This window comes from Salvelinus namaycush, chromosome 31 (assembly GCF_016432855.1).
Source record: "Salvelinus namaycush isolate Seneca chromosome 31, SaNama_1.0, whole genome shotgun sequence".
NCBI lineage: Eukaryota > Metazoa > Chordata > Actinopteri > Salmoniformes > Salmonidae > Salvelinus > Salvelinus namaycush.
In genome coordinates this window covers 6102599-6124675 of record NC_052337.1, presented here as the reverse complement: position 1 = coordinate 6124675, position 22077 = coordinate 6102599, and the positions used below count along the sequence as shown (strand labels likewise).

At 44.1% G+C, this 22077-nt stretch overlaps 1 protein-coding gene across 2 annotated transcripts in view; it reads right to left on the bottom strand.

Annotated features, from left to right (window-relative positions):
- Positions 1 to 22077, bottom strand: part of psd3l (pleckstrin and Sec7 domain containing 3, like) — a 164529-nt gene that overhangs the window by 138013 nt on the left and 4439 nt on the right. For both annotated transcript variants that reach the window (XM_038970309.1, XM_038970310.1), the window contains exons 2-4: positions 17703 to 17814; positions 12348 to 13413; positions 8336 to 8830 (exon numbers count right to left, since the gene is read on the bottom strand). In XM_038970309.1, coding sequence (XP_038826237.1) covers positions 8336 to 8830; positions 12348 to 13177 — 1325 coding nt within the window. In that variant the 5' untranslated portion in view covers positions 13178 to 13413; positions 17703 to 17814. The remainder of the gene's footprint in view (positions 1 to 8335; positions 8831 to 12347; positions 13414 to 17702; positions 17815 to 22077) is intronic.

Genomic DNA, 22077 nt, shown 5'->3' with positions numbered 1-22077 from the left:
CTGTGACTATTAAAACCTTCCCGAACAAGAAACTGTGGATTGATGGCAGCATTCACGCAAAACTGAAAGCATGTACCACCGCATATAATCATGGCAAGGCGACTGGAAACATGGCCGAATACAAACAGTGTAGTTATTCCCTCCGTGGGGCAATCAAACAAGAAAAGCGTCAGTACAGAGACAAAGTGGAGTCGCAATTCAACGGCTTAAACACGAGATGTATGTGGCGGGGTCTACAGACAATCACAGATTACAAATAGAAAACCAGCCCCGTTGCAGATATCGACATCTTGCTCCCAGACAAATTAAACAACTTCTTTGCGCGCTTTGAGGACAATACAGTGCCACCGACACGGCCTGCTACCAGAGACTGTGGGCTCTCCTTCTCCGTGCTCAACGTGAGTCAAATATTTAAACATGTTAACCCTCGCAAGGTTGCCGGTCCAGACGGCATCCCTAGCCGCATCTTCAGAGCATGCGCAGACCAGCTGGCTGGTGTGGTTACGGACATATTCAATCAATCCCTATCCCAGTCTGCTGTCCCCACATGCTTCAAGTCACCATTGTTCAATGGTCACCATTGTTCCTGTTCCCAAGAAAGCTAACTGAACTACATAACTATCGCCCCGTAGAACTCACTTCTGTCATTATGAAGTGCTTTGAGAGACTATTACCTCCACCCTACCTGTTACCCTAGACCCACTCCAATATTTGCTTACCGCCCCAACAGGTCCACAGACGATGCAATCGCCATCACACTGCACAATCCCATCTAGACAAGAGGAACACCTATGTAAGAATGCTGTTAATTGACTACAGCTCAGCATTCAACACCATAGTACCCTCCAAACCCATCATTAAGCTCAAGACCCTGGGTCTCAACCCCGCCCTGTGCAACTGGGTCCTGGACTTCCTGACAGGCCGCCCCCAGGTGGTGAAGGTAGGAAACAACATCTCCAATCCGCTGATCCTCAACACTGGGGCCCCACAAGGGTGCGTTCTCAGCCCTCTCCTGTAATCCCTGTTCACCCACGACTGCGTGGCCATGCACACCTCCAACTCAATCATCAAGTTTGCAGGCGACAATACAGTGGTAGGGTTGATTACCAACAACGACGAGACGGCCTAGAGGGAGGAGGTGAGGGCCTTCGGAGTGTGGTGTCAGGAAAATAACCTCTCACTCAATGTCAGCAAAACAAAAGAGATGGACTTCAGGAAATGGCAACAGGTGCACCCTCCTATTCACTTCGGAGGGATAGCAGTGGAGAAGGTGGAAAGTTTTAAGTTCCTCGGTGTACATATCACTGACAAACTGCAATGTTACACGCACTCAGACAATGTGGTGAAAAAGGTGCAACAGCGCCTCTTCAACCTCAGGAGGCTAAAACAATTGCAGTGTCACCGAAAACCCTCACTAACCTTTACAGGTGCACAATTGAGAGCATCCTGTCGGGCTGTATCACCGCCTGGAACGGCAACTGTACGCCCACAACCGCAGGGCTCTCCAGAGGGTGGCCGGGTCTGCACAACGCATCACCGGGGGCAAACTACCTGCCCTCCAGGACACCTACAACACCCGATGACACAGGAAGGCAAAAAAGATAATCAAGGACAATATCCACCCGAGCCACTACCGGTTCACCCAGCTTCCATCCAGAAGGTGAGGTCAGTACAAGTGCATCAAAGCTGGGACAGAGAGATAGAAGCTGTTTTTCAATCTCAAGCCATCAGATTGTTAAACAGACACCACTAGCACAGAGGCGGCTGCCTACCTACAGACTTGATATCATTGGCCACTTTAATAAATGGAACAACAGTCACTTTAATAATGCCACTTTAAGAATGTTTACATATCTCATATGTATATACTGTACAGTCGTGGCCAAAAGTTATGAGAATGACACAAATATAAATTTTCACAAAGTCTGCTGCCTCAGTTTGTAGGATGGCAATGTGCATATACTCCAGAATGTTATGAAGAGTGATCAGATGAATTGCAATTAATTGCAAAGTCCCTCTTTGCCATGCAAATGAACTGAATCCCCAAAAAACAGTTCCACTGCATTTCAGCCCTGCCACAAAAGGACCAGCTGACATCATGTCAGTGATTCTCTCATTAACACAGGTATGAGTGTTGACGAGGAAAGGGCTGGAGATCACGCTGTCATGCTGATTGAGTTCAAATAACAGACTGGAAGCTTCAAAAGGAGGGTGGTGCTTGGAATCATTGTTCTTCCTCTGTCAACCATGGTTACCTGCAAGGAAGCATGTGCCGTCATCTTTGCTTTGCACAAAAAGGGCTTCACAGGCAATGATATTGCTGCCAATAAGATTGCACCTAAATCAACCATTTATCGGATCATCAAGAACTTCAAGGAGAGCGGTTCAATTGTTGTGAAGAAGGCTTCAGGGTGCCCAAGAAAGTCCAGCAAGCATCAGGACCGTCTCCTAAAGTTGATTCAGCTGCAGGATCGGGGCACAACCAGTACAGAGGTTGCTCAGGAAAGGCAGCAGGCAGGTGTGAGTGCATCTGCACGCACAGTGAGGTGAAGACTTTTGGAGGATGGCTTTTTGTCAAGAAGGGCAGCAAAGAAGCCACTTTTCTCCAGGAAAAACATCAGGGATAGATTGATATTCATACAAAAGGTACAGGGATTGGACTGCTGAGGACTGGGGTAAAGTCATTTTCTCTGATGAATCCCCTTTCCGATTGTTTGGGGCATCTGGAAAAAAGCGTGTCCGGAGAAGACAAGGTGAGCGCTACCATCAGTCCTGTGTCATGCCAATAGTAAAGCATCCTGAGACCATTCATATGTGGGGTTGCTTCTCAGCCAAGGGAGTGTGCTCACTCACAATTTTGCCTAAAAACACAGCCATGAATAAAGAATGGTACCAACACATCCTCCGAGAGCAACTTCTCCCAACCATCCAGGAACAGTTTGGTGACGAACAATGCCCTTTCCAGCATGATGGAGCACCTTGCCACCTTGCCAAAACATTGATATTCTGGGTCCGTGGCCAGGAAACTCCCCAGACCTTAATCCCATTGAGAACTTGTGGTCAATCCTCAAGAGGCGGGTGGACAAACAAAAACCTACAAATTCTGACAAACTCCAAGCATTGATTATGCAAGAATGGGCTGCCATCAGTCAGGATGTGGCCCAGAAGTTAATTGACAGCATGCCAGGGCGGATTGCAGAGGTCTTGAAAAAGAAGGGCCAACACTGCAAATATTGACTCTTTGCATCAACTTCATGTAATTGTCAATAAAAGCCTTTGACACTTATGAAATGCTTGTAATTATACTTCAGTATTCCATAGTAAAATCTGACAAAAATATCTAAAGACACTGAAGCAGCTAACTTTGTGGAAATTAATATTTGTGTCATTCTCAAAACTTTTGGCCACGAATGTATACTGTATACCCTTCACTATCTATTGAATCTTATGTCACTGCTCATCCATATATTTTATACATATATATTCTTATCCCATTCCTTTACTAGATTGTGTGTATTAGGTTATGTTGTGGAGTTTTTAAATGTTACCTGTTAGATACTGCTGCACTGTCAGATCTAGAAGCATAAGCATTTCACTACACTCGCAATAACATCTGCTAACCATGTGTATGTGACCAATAAAATTAGATTTGAACTCACATCTTAACTGCAAATATCAACTGTAAAAAAATATATGTTTTACACTAAAGATGCTTTTTTCCCAGCCTTGCTACATTTCGATCTGCAGGTTGCATGAAACTCTCCCCACAACACCAAATTGGTTGTAGAGAACGACACGTGCAGGAAGGATGAAGGTTTTAACAATTCAATGCAATGAAACTGAGTATTAAAGTCTTATGGGAGATTAGTCCTTTCCATTTCCGCTTGTGACTCAATGGTCACTGATATGACATGTACATGTACCGCTGTCAATTGTCTATCTTGTGTGTACAAAGTAAACGGCATGTCTTTTTAAAACACAATCATTTGAATGGCCTTTTGCATTTCGGTTCTGGATGAGTTAGTGGGCTGCACATTAAACAGTTGCAGACTTGACACAAATGCCCAGAGGCGCTATATTTTCTCAACCCAGACAGCAAATATTCAAATGAGCCTAATATCTCAACTGGCTTTCCATTTAGCATGACATTGAATAGTACATTACTATTCCTGCCATACTCCTGCTCTCTTTCCTGGTGGTACAGGAACCACCCACTTCCTGGGAGAAGGAGAGAGCGAGGGTGAAAAGGACAACAAAATTAATACGGCAAAGCAAAGCCTCCCGTTAACAACCTTTGCTGGAGAGAGAGGGAAAGAGAGAGAGAGAGAGAGAGGAGTAAACCGGCAACTGTTTCTACAAGCCACACTGCAGAGCACACAGCACACGTTAAACAGCAGGAGAGGAGAGCAAACCCGCTTGGCTGCATTCTCCAAGCCGACAGCCTATGAAAGAAAGGCTAGGAGCAGCCATCGTCATGACGATAAGGCAGAATGTCATGCATTGCTGAAGGTCGCCACTTACTGGATGGAGTCGCTTTCAGTTGCATCAGCGGCGTCGGCTGGGCCTGGCTGGGAGAAACAGGCCGATACAAAGGAGCCCATGGGAAGCCGGCCTCACCAGCAGGAGAAGAGGGGGAGGAGGAAGAGGAGAAAAGTCCCTAAGAATGAAACTCTTTAGCTTTAGCCTGCGCCATGTGACCGGCGGCCGGGTCCCTTAGCGCTCTGTGCTTTGACCTACATGGAGACAAGAGCACTGCTGTTTCTTGCCCTCGGCTGCTGCTGCTGCTGCTAGGACAACACAGGTAGAAAGCCTCAATTCTGCTTATTCATTTGAAGCCGAAAGCTCTGGGCCCGACTGGCTGGAGTGTGTCTGTCTGTCTGTCTGTGTATGTATGTATGTATGTATGTATGTGTGTGTGTGTGTGTGTGTGTGTCTGTCTGCATGCGTGCGGCAGGGAGCCGGCAAGAGGACACGAGTTTAGTCCATCATGGTGCTCCCTGTGATATCCAGCTGGAAATGAGCCTTGCTTCCTGCCTCCCTCCCCATCTGCTGAAGGGGCCTGAGCCCTGACCGTGTGCTGAGGCCACTCCTCAAGGAAGCATGAATGAAGGAAGGAGTGGGATTGTGCTGGCTGCTCGGGTGGTGGCAGGCAGGCAGGCAGGGTGTGTGTGTGTGGGTGTGTGTGGGGGGGGGGGGTATTTATGTCCTTCACCGTATGAGTGTGAGAGTCGGGGCTCCGCGGGGCTTGTGTCTGCTGTTCTACTCAGGCTATAAATAACACTGCTGCTTAATATCCTCTAACCTGGCTTGGTGGTAAAATGAGAAAAAAATGTCTTTGCAGGGGGATGTCAGTTGCACACACACGCTGGAAATAGTAGGCTACAGTATGAGCCTCTGCTCACAACACAGATACCTAACCTCTGATGATGTACTGCAGTGACGTAACATATTGAATGCCAAATTCATTTTCCGATTGGAATATAATAGCTGCAGTGTTCGGAGACACATATTAAATAGGCTGTGTTTCAGAAGAAATCTTTTACAAAAAGCTCACTACAAATTGGATGCAAATTGGAGCCATCGGATAAAATTCTGAATGAATCGAAATTAAGATAGATTATTGCCAAGTGTTAAGAAGAAAAATGATTTACAATTCAATGCTCATTTGACCTTTTTCAAGGGTAGATGGTTGTATAAATTCATTTTACCCGTTACTCTTATCCATCCTTGCACTTTGACATGATGCGAGTCAGTTCCTATCAAAGGTCGATGATAAACATCAAAGCCGGGATGAAGCTTTCCTTTCAAATGTCGGGGCAGAGACCACTTGGCTTGAGGAGCTTTTGAAGTTAGGGCTGTGGCGGTCATGGAATTTTAGATGACGGTTTTGTCAGCCAAATGGCCGCGGTCACCGTACATTTTTCTATTTATTTATTTTCTCCTCTCCTGAAGGCATGTGCTGCTGCTGCAGGGAGGGGGGGGGTTCCTAGGCAACCAAAGACTAATTTGCTACAACACCGACAACAAGTTTCATCACGTTGTAAAGAGTTTGTGTTACCATGGAAATGGACTAAACCGCACAAATGCCCAACCAGAGTCTTTGGTCAGCTGTTCGTTCAACACAAAAAGCGGTTATGACAGTTATTTTACTTTCATGACAGTCTTCATCTATAAAATCGGCAGTTACACGATTATACAATTACCGTGCCAGCCCTATTTGAAATAGTATATTCCTTTTCAAAGAAAATAATCTAAGGGAGCATACATTTTACCCCTGCTGCACCCCACCCATGCAGCGGAGGATTTACTGTGTGCTTTCACATTTCTGTTGTGAAAAGGAAGGAAATGTCTGCAGCCTCCATGCCTCCTGCTCAGTAATATGCCCAGGAATTCAGACCTCAAATCCTAAAAGCTGTTTCCAATGTAAGTTGTGCTCTTACAGTTTTGGTTTTTATTGTCTGTTAGCTTTAAAAAGTACAGGAACAAAGTTTACTATGTTTTGACTCGCGGAGGGTACAGTAGGCCTAGACTAAATGTCGATTCTGAGAGCACCTAAAAAGTCAAGGTATAGAACAACAAGACATTATTTGATTATGGCCAAATTAGGATTCACAAAAGAATGCTTTACCACAAAGCACAAAGAACGATAGGCAAGTTATTGTAACTGAGCTGGTGTGTTGTACAAATTCAATTGTGTGCCCTGGAGATGTTTTTGTTGTGTCCACGGTACACTGTGCTAGAACAATAATGTATTAAAATGACACTAATGGCCTGACCCTAATGGCTCCTGCAAACCAATTATAAAAGCCTATTATTACGGTGATGGATTTACAAACTGCTCTTTTAAGTGTCTCTGGAGTGGAAGAAAGTATGCAGAAACCTAGCTATGTCTGTATATTAAGAGACACTGAGGCATGTTTCTTAACACCTAGGCTGTAATCATATCAAAACAAAACTGTAATCATAGATACCGGATTGAATAATGGAGATATTGATTCATACAATTCCTTATTGGAGTTTAAACTTGACCCAAGGCAGTGGACCACTAGTATCATTATCCCCCATGGAATACTGCAACAGAAGGATATGTCCTGCAGAGGGCAGCATTACCATAGTAATAAAACAGGAACTGGTTAAGATTGGCAGGCACTGTGAAGCAGGAACAGGGTAAGATTGGCAGGCACTGTGAAGCAGGAACAGGGTAAGATTGGCAGGCACTGTGAAGCAGGAACTGGGTAAGATTGGCAGGCACTGTGAAGCAGGAACTGGGTAAGATTGGCAGGCACTGTGAAGCAGGAACAGGGTAAGATTGGCAGGCACTGTGAAGCAGGAACTGGGTAAGATTGGCAGGCACTGTGAAGCAGGAACTGGGTAAGATTGGCAGGCACTGTGAAGCAGGAACTGGGTAAGATTGGCAGGCACTGTGAAGCAGGAACTGGGTAAGATTGGCAGGCACTGTGAAGCAGGAACTGGGTAAGATTGGTGCAGGCACAACCTCATAAACACCTTGGAAGAACATTATATAGAGCAAGACAAAATGTACAAATATCTGGGAGTTTGGGTGGATGAGAAGTTGAGCTTCACCACCCATGTAGAGAACCTTGTCAGGAAACTCAAGCTGCGTATTGGGGTTTTATTACCAACACAAAGCTTGTTTTTCCTTTGACGCCAGAAAATAGTTGATTCTCTCTATTTGACTATGGTGGTACTACGTATGTGCAAGCCTCAAGCTCTACACTGAAGGCTCTTGACTGTGTATCATGCAGCCCTTAGTTTTGTCACAAATCAGAGATGTCTAACTCACCATTGTGATCTCTACAGTGCTGCCAGGTGGACATCACTAGCAACACGCAGGCTCAAACACTGATACATTCTTATTTATAAGGCCATTTTATTTGTCCTCTCTTCTAGCTCGGAATGAAAAAAACATACAAGCTCAGATCTCAATCTTGTTTAATGCTAACAGACCTGAGCATTAGAACGAGGAATATATTTCATTCCTCAGCCAACCTACAACTACAGGACCTGGTGTCCCTGGAGGAGGTCAAAGGACAAATAGATGAACAGGTTGTTGAGACATGTAGTTGTTTCTAGTTGTTAACCCATGTCACTAGTTTGTGTTGCCTTATGTAAGGAAGCATGTTGTCATACCTCACACACACACACACACCACCTCTTTCTATAAGTTTATGCAGAATAAATCACCTTGAACCTTCTGTTCAGTGCCAGTGTAAGAAGTGCCACAACCTATAACAAATTCTCTATGAGAGTATAGGCCTAACAGTAGTGAGCCTGTTGTTATTCAGCCACAATAATAAAGTCTATTCTTTCCTACCTCAGGCAGCCGTGCAGCCAGTCCTTTGGGTCCCGCTCCACCCCATTGGCCAGGGGTCCGCTGGAATGTTTATCTGATTGGCCGCTGAAAGCGGGGTCCCCACTCGCTACCACCTCCTCTAGGTAGGACGACGTCACTTCCAGGGCGGCTTTCCCGCCCTTCCCCGTGGTCGTGACGCTGAGTAGCTCCTGGCGCTCCCCCTGGCGCCCCGTGTTGGGCAACAACTCCACGAAGTGGCCCGTCTCCTTGAGGCGTTGCTGGATCATGGGAGTAAGGGGCATGTCGAAAGTGAAGCCTGAGTCCGCCTCGTCGTCAGCCGAGGAAGACAGGGCATCCAGAGAGTCCAGGCTGCTGTAAAGGGTGCTACGGAAACGGTCTGACTCCAGGATGCTCTCGAACTGCGAGCTGAAGACGTCGGTGGCCTCCTGGCTCTCCGATGTCTCCTTGCCATCCCGGTTATCCGACGGGTCCTCGCTGCCATTGGTCTTCGTACTCCTGAGGAAGTCGGGGACAAACAGAGACAATCATGGAAACTTTGACTGGGGACAAAAGTCAAGTCTTAGCCTTAACTTAGCAGAAGAAGACTGAAATTCAAACTAGCCTGTGGGAAACCTTAGCCATTATATTTCACAGCACATATCATCTGGCATTCCTCCTCATTGAAATGGTTTGAGCCATAGAGATAGATAGAGGACTCATCTTTGTATCTGCGCTAGTATAGCATCTCCATTTTGAAGTAGTCAATTTTTCTTCACTATTGGCTGATCCCTCCTGATGACCAAGGTTGAACATGACTCCAACAGGGTCACCAGGAGGGATGAGTCAATGAAGTTGGAAGTCCCATCCAGTTTACTACATTAAAAATCGTGGAAGCCCTCAAGGGCACTGCCCATGCTAACACAGCCTTTTGGCCACTAGAGGCCTCTATCATCCTCTATGGTCTGAGTCTCCCTTTAAAGAGGAGCATTTTTCAAAACCACCTCATCTGCAATTGGATCACCTTCAACCAATCAGAGGACGGCCTAATTCAAAGCAGTGTTTGGCCACCTGTGGTTTTGTCCTAAAACCCACCCATTGGTTCTGAAAGGATGCGGATTGGACCGGTCATTTGCTAACTCGTTCCAAACGCCAATCTATTGGAGGAAGGCCTGACTGATGTGATAGTGAAGTGAATCAAAATGGAGAATGCTGCGATCAGGCTGGTTCCACAAGGGTACTGAAACCTGGCCTGAATTGCTTGGATTAGTATATTGTTCCTCTACCAAGAAAAAATAGATTAGATTCAGCGATATGACGCTACCATAAGAAGCGGGGCAACTCTCAACCCAAACAAAAAGAGTAAAAAAACAAGATGCTAATCTCGTCAGCATTTGTTGTTAAGCGGCTATCACGTTGCTCGAGGGAAGCGTGTAACTCCCCTGGACATGCTCAAAAGTATCTGTACCAGTTAACTAGTGCAGCATCTTGCTTAGCACTCCCCATGATAACATCTTTGGTCCCACTGCTGTTTATGGTCACATCATACTGCTTACTTCCTGCATCTCAAACAGAGCTAAATGCACTGTCCCTGTCGTAGAGGCCTATAGCCGCTGTGGTGAACTCAGCTAAATGCACTGTCCCTGTCGTAGAGGCCTATAGCCGCTGTGGTGAACTCAGCTAAATGCACTGTCCCTGTCGTAGAGGCCTATAGCCGCTGTGGTGAACTCAGCTAAATGCACTGTCCCTGTCGTAGAGGCCTATAGCCGATGTGGTGAACTCAGCTAAATGCACTGTCCCTGTCGTAGAGGCCTATAGCCGCTGTGGTGAACTCAGCTAAAATGCACTGTCCCTGTCGTAGAGGCCTATAGCCGCTGTGGTGAACTCAGCTAAATGCACTGTCCCTGTCGTAGAGGCCTATAGCCGCTGTGGTGAACTCAGCTAAATGCACTGTCCATGTCCTACAGGCCTATAGCCGCTGTGGTGAATTCAGCTAAATGCACTGTCCCTGTCGTAGAGGCCTATAGCCGCTGTGGTGAACTCAGCTAAATGCACTGTCCCTGTCGTAGAGGCCTATAGCCGCTGTGGTGAACTCAGCTAAATGCACTGTCCCTGTCGTAGAGGCCTATAGCCGCTGTGGTGAGCTCTCAGAGGAAGTTATAAAGAGCACTATTCCATTATTAACCCAGAGACCTTGCACCTTTCTACTTCCTCTCAGTGAAACTCTAACAAAACAACACATTTCTGTGGACTGTGACAATGCTAGTTTCCATGTAATGGAAACATCCAGCAACTAAAAGGAACTCAACATTTTCTAAGGACAAAAAAGCTACGGACGTTAGAAATATTGAAACAGTGGGGGATCAAGTGTAAATAGTGCCATAAAATAAACAGTGAAATAAACAGTGCATCATAATCAACACTATTTAGCTTGACATCTTATTTTACAGGCCTTCAGTCATGACAATCTAATTGGTCACAAGGGGATGAGCTGAGGATAGAAGTGCTGAATTGCAAATAGGCACCTAGCCCCCAATAGCCCCTAGGGCAGAGGGATGGGAACCAAGTTGACAGGAAGATTTATTTTTTCAAATGTTGACTAAAACGTAGTCCTCTGGGAGCCACGATGGAAATACCCCACAGATGAACCCGTCAAAAACAATGAGACGTGGCCTGGGGTGGACTAGCAGTCTAAACCGCTGCCTCTGTAGCACATGTATGATGTTCAGCTGACAGCATGGGTTTTCAACACATGTTTGACGTACAGCTGACAGCATGGGTTTTCAGCACATGTTTGATGTACAGCTGACAGCATGGGTTTTCAACACATGTATGATGTACAGCTGACAGCATGGGTTTTCAACACATGTTTGATGTACAGCTGACAGCATGGGTTTTCAACACATGTATGATGTACAGCTGACAGCATGGGTTTTCAGCACATGTATGATGTACAGCTGACAGCATGGGTTTTCAACACATGTATGATGTACAGCTGACAGCATGGGTTTTCAGCACATGTATGATGTACAGCTGACAGCATGGGTTTTCAACACATGTATGATGTACAGCTGACAGCATGGGTTTTCAACACATGTATGATGTACAGCTGACAGCATGGGTTTTCAACACATGTATGATGTACAGCTGACAGCATGGGTTTTCAACACATGTATGATGTACAGCTGACAGCATGGGTTTTCAGCACATGTATGATGTACAGCTGACAGCATGGGTTTTCAACACATGTATGATGTACAGCTGACAGCATGGGTTTTCAGCACATGTATGATGTACAGCTGACAGCATGGGTTTTCAACACATGTATGATGTACAGCTGACAGCATGGGTTTTCAGCACATGTTTGATGTACAGCTGACAGCATGGGTTTTCAGCACATGTATGATGTACAGCTGACAGCATGGGTTTTCAACACTCTCTCTCCTATTATTCACCTCTATAGCTCACTATCCAATAAACATACAAAATACCTCAATTTTAATTTTTGTAAAGAAAAATACATTGAGAGACATTGGTGCACTTGGCTGCATTTCAAACTAAACAGAATTGTGTTGAATAGTAAGGGGTGTGGTCAACTTTACCGGTTTTCAAATAACCTTTTCTGTGGCTGTTCAAGTGTGAGTTGAGCTAATTTGATGTGTTTATTCTAGTACTATTAGGCCTATAGTGTATTGATTACTTTGACAAATGATAGATCACCAGAGCCACACGTTGCAGGTTCCTGCACTAGGGCCTAGGGACATCTGTAGATCTGAGATGATTGGATCGTCCTGCCCCATGTGCTGTTCTGGTTTGGACTAGACTTACTTACAGCTGTCCAATCCTTTCAGAGGCCGTATGTAACAGGTGTCTCATTGTATGAGTGCTGATCTAAGATCAACTACTTCCTGTCCATATAACCGTATTCATTGAAAGAAAACAATGAAGCTGAATACAGCCCCAGACCCACAGGAGTGGCTATGGGTCAGGGTCCGGGCTCAGAGGCCATTTGGAATATAGCAGATATGTGACATACCTATCTGAGCTGGTCTCCCGTGCCGCGTCTCCATCGGTGCTCTGGTGCAGAAATATGTCAGGGAGCACCCGGAACACCTCGTCCTCCAGGGACAGCCGACAGGGGAGTCTCTCTAGAGGACTCAGACTGTCCACAGAGCTCTCTACCTTCAGACTGCTGCAGCTCCTACCTCCCTCCAGTCCCTTCTCCGAGTCCTCCCTCCCTCGCTCCTGTCCCATCTGACCACAAACGTCCGTCGCCGCCACCACCGTCGTCGTGCTCCCTGGCCGGCTCTCCGCAAATCGCAGTTTCTTAGGGGGCTTCTCCCTCAGCTGGCCCCCGTCCAGGAAGGCGGTGAAGATGCCGGGGATCTCGGCCAGAATTTTACTGGACTCCTCCAGGGACTCCTCGTCCAGGAGCAGCCCCCCTCCGGCAGGCTCGGTCGCTGCCTCTGAACCCCTCCTGGGAGGTTCAGACTGGTCCACCACGGGTACCTCACCCGCCCCTGAGCATGGCCCAGATGTGAATGCCGCAGCCGTCAGGCCGGCACTTGTTTTTTCTTGGCAGTTCGCAGCGGGCGCATTCCTGAAGTCTCCGTTTACCTCGGCCGCCACGGTGGAGACGCCCAAGGCCTTCTGGGCAGCTGAGCTCAGGGAAGCCGTATCTTTCAGCAGCGCCTCCGTCCATGAGTCCAGGAGGAAGGTGGGCGAGAGGAGTGGGTCTCCCGGTGAATCAAGGCCCAGGCCAGACATGTCCAGGTCCACATTGGTCTCCTCCCCCTCACCGTTTCTCTCTGAGGTCCGGCTGGCCACATCCTGCGAGGCCCCGTTTTGACCGCTACAGGGGATCATGATGGCTGCGCTCTGCTGTTCACTACTGTCCGCTGGGTGTAGGCTGTCCTCAGGTTGGGCGTGGGCGGCTGGAGCATTCTGGATCCTGGCACTGAGGCCGCTCAGCAGGTTGGCCAGCTCTCGGTCGATCTCCAGGAACAGCGAGGTTTCATCGATGTCATCGTCCTGGAGACAGGCGTCTAGACTGGTGCTACTACTCCCCTCGTCCGCTAAGACGTGAGAGGTTGATGCTGAAACTGAGAAAATGAGATGTGTCAAATACTACAAGATCAATAGATCAATACAAATGTCACGTGTGCACTTTAAAAATATATACATTGTTATTTATCATCGCTATCACCATCATTAGATTTCCTCGGGGTAAGATAAATATCTCTCTTGGACTAATTCTGAATAAGCCTTGTAGTCTGAACACTACGGCACTGTGTCCACTTCATGAAAGGAGAAGGGCTAGGAGGTGCCAAAGAAGGGCTGGGATGAATCCAAACTAATACGGTTGGTTCCTTTTCTTTCTTTCGTCCCTTCACACGCAGATGTCTCTTTCACTGGCCGGCAAACGGCTTCAGACAGTGGACCAAAGCTCAGCGTGCTCAGTTCACATGTATTCACAGACATTTATTTCAAATTAGCCGAGTGTGATGGATACAATTTTGCCAAAACAGCAGGTGTTTTCTTCTTCTATTGAATACCTTAGTATCTAGTTAAATATTGAACAGCTTTAAGCTGCTTTGAGCCATGTAGTGAGAATGTATAATTACTAAATTAACAAAATACACCTAAGGGTTTTTATCCTGGAGTATTTGGCTCTGTCCTCTTGTTGAACCTGTTCACGAAGAGTTGGACGAGACAGCTGTGTCAATTAATACAATTATCCAGTTTAATTTGACATGAACGGTGGAGTGGATGAGGTCAAGTAAGAGCTCTATTGTCACAGTGATACATAGTGAATACCATCAAAGGTACAGTATCATTAGCATGTAGGCTAAATGCTTTCTTTTTGAAACCCAGACCAGAACTGGATGAACAGGAGGTAGCTTAAAAATAAAAGAATCATGTGCAACATGCTCTGCCCTGTTTAGGCTAACAGGCCTATACTTGAGACCAAACACAATAAGTTCAACATGCTCTGCCCTGTTTAGGCTAACAGGCCTATACTTGAGACCAAACACAATAAGTTCAACATGCTCTGCCCTGTTTAGGCTAACAGGCCTATACTTGAGACCAAACACAATAAGTTCAACATGCTCTGCCCTGTTTAGGCTAACAGGCCTATACTTGAGACCAAACACAATAAGTTCAACATGCTCTGCCCTGTTTAGGCTAACAGGCCTATACTTGAGACCAAACACAATAAGTTCAACATGCTCTGCCCTGTTTAGGCTAACAGGCCTATACTTGAGACCAAACACAATAAGTTCAACATGCTCTGCCCTGTTTAGGCTAACAGGCCTATACTTGAGACCAAACACAATAAGTTCAACATGCTCTGCCCTGTTTAGGCTAACAGGCCTATACCTGAGACCAAACACAATAAGTTCAACATGCTCTGCCCTGTTTAGGCTAACAGGCCTATACCTGAGACCAAACACAATAAGTTCAACATGCTCTGCCCTGTTTAGGCTAACAGGCCTATACCTGAGACCAAACACAATAAGTTCAACATGCTCTGCCCTGTTTAGGCTAACAGGCCTATACCTGAGACCAAACACAATAAGTTCAACATGCTCTGCCCTGTTTAGGCTAACAGGCCTATACCTGAGACCAAACACAATAAGTTCAACATGCTCTGCCCTGTTTAGGCTAACAGGCCTATACCTGAGACCAAACACAATAAGTTCAACATGCTCTGCCCTGTTTAGGCTAACAGGCCTATACTTGAGACCAAACACAATAAGTTCAACATGCTCTGCCCTGTTTAGGCTAACAGGCCTATACCTGAGACCAAACACAATAAGTTCAACATGCTCTGCCCTGTTTAGGCTAACAGGCCTATACCTGAGACCAAACACAATAAGTTCAACATGCTCTGCCCTGTTTAGGCTAACAGGCCTATACTTGAGACCAAACACAATAAGTTCAACATGCTCTGCCCTGTTTAGGCTAACAGGCCTATACCTGAGACCAAACACAATAAGTTCAACATGCTCTGCCCTGTTTAGGCTAACAGGCCTATACCTGAGACCAAACACAATAAGTTCAACATGCTCTGCCCTGTTTAGGCTAACAGGCCTATACCTGAGACCAAACACAATAAGTTCAACATGCTCTGCCCTGTTTAGGCTAACAGGCCTATACCTGAGACCAAACACAATAAGTTCAACATGCTCTGCCCTGTTTAGGCTAACAGGCCTATACCTGAGACCAAACACAATAAGTTCAACATGCTCTGCCCTGTTTAGGCTAACAGGCCTATACTTGAGACCAAACACAATAAGTTCAACATGGTCGTGTTTATTAGGGCACACCGTTTTGCTACGGTAAAAGGAAGCAATCGTTCCTTTTCAGATTGTACCATTCCATTTCAGAGCATTTTCTTCCATGTCCTGCCTACTTAACAAGACCCTGATCTCTGTCTCCAGTTACTGTATGTCCTTGTCATAGAGGACGTTATGTCAAGAACACGATTACACTAGATGGCAGCATTTCCTTGTTTTTACTGTATCAATATCTGTCTCTACTGGAGAGTGACTGACATAGCATATGAGAGATTCATGGCCATGTCCCTTAACCCATAAGAGTCTAAGCTCTGTTTAAGCCGCGGGGGGGGTTCTACTAAGCCATATGGAATTGTATTTGGCCGTCATTAGCCCATACAAACGGAATTAATAAAATATTCCCTACATGGAACAACAGATAGTTCCAAAGGGAAGTTTGTTCTGAAGTTTCTGTCCTATATCTGAGCGATATAAGAAAGATCAGGAAGCATTTGTTATTTTTTTGGACAGGTATTTAACCCCTTATTTTTGGCACTAAACAATCTCCATATATACTGTACTTCCATTCATTTTCTTCCAACTGGTCCCAGGGGACCTTCAGGCGAGTCTTGTGCATCCTAGAGAGTCTCACCTTTCCACAAAGGGGTCATATTAGTGTGTATCCCAAACTGTTCGGACGCTACAGATAGAAGTTGGCAGATTGGTTGTACAGACTCCAGTTTTGTGAGAAGACCAATTTTCAGGATGTCTCATGGTCTGATAAACACCGCTCTAGCTCTGTCACCTTTCACCGCAAATGCAGAAGAGCGATATAGGCGGAACCGGTGGATTGAGACGCATCCAAAACAAAAATAATCTCTAGATTAATGTATGGATTTTTATGGTGATTTATTATTATTGTGCTAATTAGATTTCTGCCATCTTTACTGCCATCAAAATAACTTATGGTGACACAGGGAGTTACACAGGGAGTTAAAACAATAGACCTTTAGACTAATGTTACGTCAGAACAGAGGCATAGTGCACTACTTTAGAACAAAGCCCTATGGGCCCTATAGTAGTGCACTTTATATGCCATTTTGGACGCAGACAGCGAATATTATACAACAGTTGTGTATAATGTCTAGTTGACGAGGGAGGCTGAGGATCACCAGTCGTGTGATCCCTGTAGAGAAGGATAGGATAGTGGACAGAGTGAAAGTGATAGCACTAAGTCATGACTTTGCAGCATCGCTTGGGAGATGTCTAGAGGATGTTTGCAAATCCCTGTGGACTACTAATGACCTTTTAAGGTCCTGCTAAATAGCCTTGGTAACCAGTCAGGGGTGAGACCTCTTATCGGACTGGCTCTTGACGGGTAATAAAAAACGAAAGTCTTCCCTGTGCAGATTTAGCATTACCTCAGCAAACAGGCTGTTCACACTAAATGGAACGAAAGAAACACATCACTATACCGTACTTATTCATCTCTAGTTTCTGGGAATGTTTGACACAGCACTTAACTACTGTTCATGGGCTTGCTTTGAAAAATGGTTTGTTTATATAGGCCCTACTACAGTTCCACAAAATTATTCATTGCACTTTGGGAAAGTAGGCTCTGTTCAACTCATGGCTAAAAGTCAGTGAAAGCAAAGGCTCAACTTCTACAGCCTATTTCTGTAGAGAAAGTGGCTTGTTGGGCCGATTCATCAATAACTGGTTGATATAGGAGCTTCCTATAATTTTCACAGTATGGTTCTTACAGTGCACTATAAATAGCGAAGTACTGTAATTGGGCAGTCCTGCACTAATCATTTAGAATTATTCATATTAGCCAGTAAAAATAATGTATGCATTAGGCCTGATGATGAATGATTTATAGACCAGGATTAGTCTATATTTTTAAGGGATTTCAAGAACAATTTTCAGCAAAATGCAAGGGTCCATTGTTCCAAATGTGACACATTTCATGCATGTTATTAAATGAACAATTCAAAATAAAAAGAGGATCATGTCCAAGGCCTAATGCCAAGTGTAGCCTTAGCTACAGCAAACAGCATAACGTCATACTGTTGTGTAATGTGGGGTAGATTATATGAAAGGTGACATACCGCTTTCAGTAGAGCTGGTCTCGTCTCCTTTTCCGAAGAGAAACTGGTACTTGGCCTTCGCAACACTTTGAGCGTGTGAAGACGAGCTGTTAACCCAAACAAACTTTTCAGCCTGCAAGAATAAACAAGAACATGGATTTACCGCAGGCAAGATGATTCTCTGATAAGTAAGCGTTATCATTCATAAATCATTGAGATCTCACCATCAGTGGCCATTGATTGGACAGTAAAACAGAGTTCATTTCATCTGGGTGTTTTGAAACCAAAATGAGGCTAATCACATCACCTTGACAGTAGACCTACCGCTATTTAACCATCTGGCCATGTTTTCAAAAGCATTTCCCTTGACCATGCTCTACCAATCAACTTCCGGTCTTGATAGTGTTTCTGATTATAAACGACCAAAATAATTTCCGGTTGCTTTAGTTTGATTTATTGATTTTGTTTTTAACAGCAACATCTTTGATTGATTATAACGTACAGAGTACCATCAGCCATGTCTCTTTCAAAGCAGGGAACACTCATTGGTAAAATCTCTGTGAGCATAAGGGTAAAACTAACATGAGTTTGTAACGTAAAACCATAACATTATTATAAATGAAAAAAATCTTGAAACAGCATAACCTAGCCCAGGGGGTTCCCAAACTGTTTCACTTCAGCCCCCCTTCCAGCATTGGGGAACATCCCGTGCACCTCTTGTTGGCAGGGAGAACATTTTACCAGTTTTAAAGATTATTTTCTGCAATTCTACACATTTATCATTGGGTGCAGAGAAGTTTCTTACAATTCCATACATTTTACCATGTCTAATGTGTACTACAAAATCTATGGGCTAAAAAACCTAACCCCAAAAAAAACATTAGCTGACATGGGCTAGTTGATCTGGACATTTCTGCCAAGTCATAAATACAGTTTACAAAAAAATAGCCAGACCCCCCCACAATTTGGGAACCACTGATCTAACCTAATCAAACATTGACAAAGTTGGAGAATTCTAAAACAATCTCTGACTTGTTTTTAAAGACCAAAGACAGTGCTAAAGGGTAAAGCTAAATGTGATACATGAGTAGAGTTCAGGCATACATTATCCTATACTATCTGTGTTATAGATAAGAACATGCCACACAGCATTCTCAATAAAAGCTCAAGCAGCCCATGTTCTGAAAATCAGAGCCGCTCTTAAAACAGCTTACAGTGATGCGTCTCTAGATCGTGATGTCTGCCTGCCAGGCTGCCAATGCCATCAGAAAGTGGTCTCATGTTTCAGAGTAGCTACTCACCTGCCATGATCTCAAAAGACGCTTAAGCTACTGCCTAAGTGCCTAGGAGGTCACACGTTCACATAGGAAGGATCCATCTAATGTACGTGAAGCATTTGGCTCTCTCAATCCAAGTAAGGCTAGTGAATTCTGTTTGAACCTTAGCAAAGGCTCAGTAAAGTATTTCATTAGCCAACATTCCCAACAGCCATACAATTAATAGGCCTAGTTCTGCTAAAGTTTACAACAGTGATTGCATGACGTTCATTCGGGATGACTCAACAGGAGAAAGGCACTCTGATTCAATGAAATCCACATTTGAAACCATTCCAAAGCTTAGTGCCATGACCATTACAAGAATTAAGCTCTGCGGATCAAATGACAGGCAACTAAAACTGTAATTACTCCAGCATCCATCAACGAGCACAAAAGGGGAAGAGTGGGAAAACACTGTAGATGGGCCACAAAAACACAGTGAGATCATTATTGAGAGATACTCAATAATATCCTACACTAGTAGGCTAATATGAACACTAGCTTCATCTGAATGATTGATTACAATTCCTACATAGACTAAATAGCAACTTCCAAAGTAAAATGACCTTGTAAATTACATTCCAATCTAAATTGAGAGGTTAAATCGTAAAAGGAACTATGAAGCGAAATTAGCTCTCTGTGGGAAAGCTGTTGTTGCCATGGCTGCCAATGTGAGACGTGCGAATGCAGACCCTTTTTTTTTTTTTTTGCGCCCCCCCCCAACTCTCTTGTAATTAGACCTTGCTTAAAATGGACAATTGATTGGCCAATATTGAAGACTCAGTGCCCACACAAACTAAAAAGGTATCATGTTGACTGCAATAACAGAATTTATGCTATTCAAATGAGGTGGTTGGTTAGACAGAGACCATCTTTTGGAACTGTTATGACATTCATGAGAACTGTTGTGTTGATCAAGGTGAACAAAGCCTAGAAAATTAACAAAATTCCATCATTTTGTGAAAGACAAGACACTATGGAAGTGTTTTTGACAGAAAACGTTTCGTACAGCAACAACAACAAAAAAACACTCTGGTTAGCCTAGATAGGCTACTCCACTAAATCTGCCCAGATGCACTAAATTATTTCGCTTAGCAACAGCTGGGAATCTCATTGCAGGGTGAAGGCCACGTCATAATTCACTAGTTTGTTTAATGCTTCGGGTAATTAATAGAGTTGACTTCCACATAGTCATGGGAGGTGAGCTGTCAATCAGCTTTCCATTAAAAAGGTCACGATGATCTCTGTCTATATTCCAAATGGCACACTATTCCCTATCTAGTAAACTACTTTTGACCAGGACTCATACATTGGGTCCCGGTCAAAAGTAGTGGACTATATGGGAATATGGGCCCTGGTCAAAAGTAGTGCACTAGATAGGGAATAGGGTGCCATTTGGGACATTGCCTTAGTCTATTCTTTACACTCCAGAAAGGCACCATAACTCGGCACATTGTCCTTTCCCACAGGAGCCAGAGCAGTGTCACATCAAGGTCCTAGAAAACACTGGAGCTCAAGAACTCGAGCTAAGAGTTATCATACTCCAGAGGGTTCAGAAATCCACAGCCTGTGCTAAAGTAAAGTCACTCTCTGCTAAGGGCAATTCCATGGTAAAAGAATTTCACTGAGACCTAGATTTTTCACTAAAAATGTTGACTATACAAAAAACATTGATTTTCAAAGTTTGGTAAAATAATTACAGTAAAATCTCTGTTTTATTCTGTTACCAAACTCTGTATCTGCACAGTAGTCCTTGTGCATAGAGTTCTGTGTTTTGTTGTTGATTTTAAAGTGAAAAATGTGAAGAACTGTGCAGATATAAAGTTTGGGAACAGAATAAAATGGAGGGAGATTTTATCTTAATACTAACACCAAACTTTGCAGTAATTTATTATTATTATTTTTTAAATCAATGTTTTTTGTTCAGCATACATTTTAAACTGAGAATTTTAAAGTGAGTCTCAGCATAATTCCGTTTTACTTGGAATTGCCCGTAACCAATCTGGCAATGTTTCGTCCAATCTGGCATCAAAATACATTTGAAAATCGAACATCTAAAGTAGATCCACATCTGAGCTGAAATGTCTTATTTAACCAGGTAGGCCAGTTGAGAACAAGTTCTCATTTACAACTGCAACCTGACCAGGATAAAGCAAAGCAGTGTGACACAAACAACATAGAGTTACACATGGAATAAACAAATGTACGATCAATAACACAATAGAAAAAGTCTATGTACAGTGAATGACCTGCCTAAGACCTGCCTAAATCTGATGGAAATGAATGACAAAAGATCAGTGTGATTCAGGATAATAAAACATTGCAAATCCATCACAATGTTTTGGGAAATTAGTCAAATGAAACAGTTTATGTTTGATAAAATGTGGAAGGGGTGTTCCTATTTTTTGGTTCAAATTTGCCTAATCACAAGACAGGACATTAGAGTGTAGGATTTATTGCATTTTGCTAGCTCAATATCTGAGCCAAACTTACATCTATGTAAAAAAAAAAAAAAAATAGCAGTACATCTCAAACAGGATATGATTACTTTGACTGTGAAAGATATGCTCGGCTGTAGAACTAGGTATAGTGCTTCCAGAACTCAGCATGTGTGGGACTTGTGTAAACAAGCACAGAAAAGGTTGGGCCTTTTCTTTTCAAGGACTTGCAGACTGACAAGTTTCTGGGGGACTTCCATACCCTACCCAGTCCACAAACAAACATCTTATTCCAAACTATCAAAAAAATGCTCCTTGACATTATTACCAATGTTATCAAATGGTACACTAACTCAAACTGACGAGGAACAGTTGTTGAATAATGGTGCAACTGTTCTACTGTACTGAGGAGAGAAAAAGACCAACCATATCTAGGTGAACGCAAAAATACAGAAAGCTAAATAACTGAAAATAGATTGGCCTACCTGCATCTCCTGAATTTGAGAAGCTCCTCTTAGTCAATGAAAAGGTTTTCAACCCTCTTAACTTCTGTCATACAGTGTGCAGAGATCAGGTATAGTGTTCGGAGGACAAACCAAGCATTTTAAAGCGGTTGTAAACTTTGACAGTACACACATATAA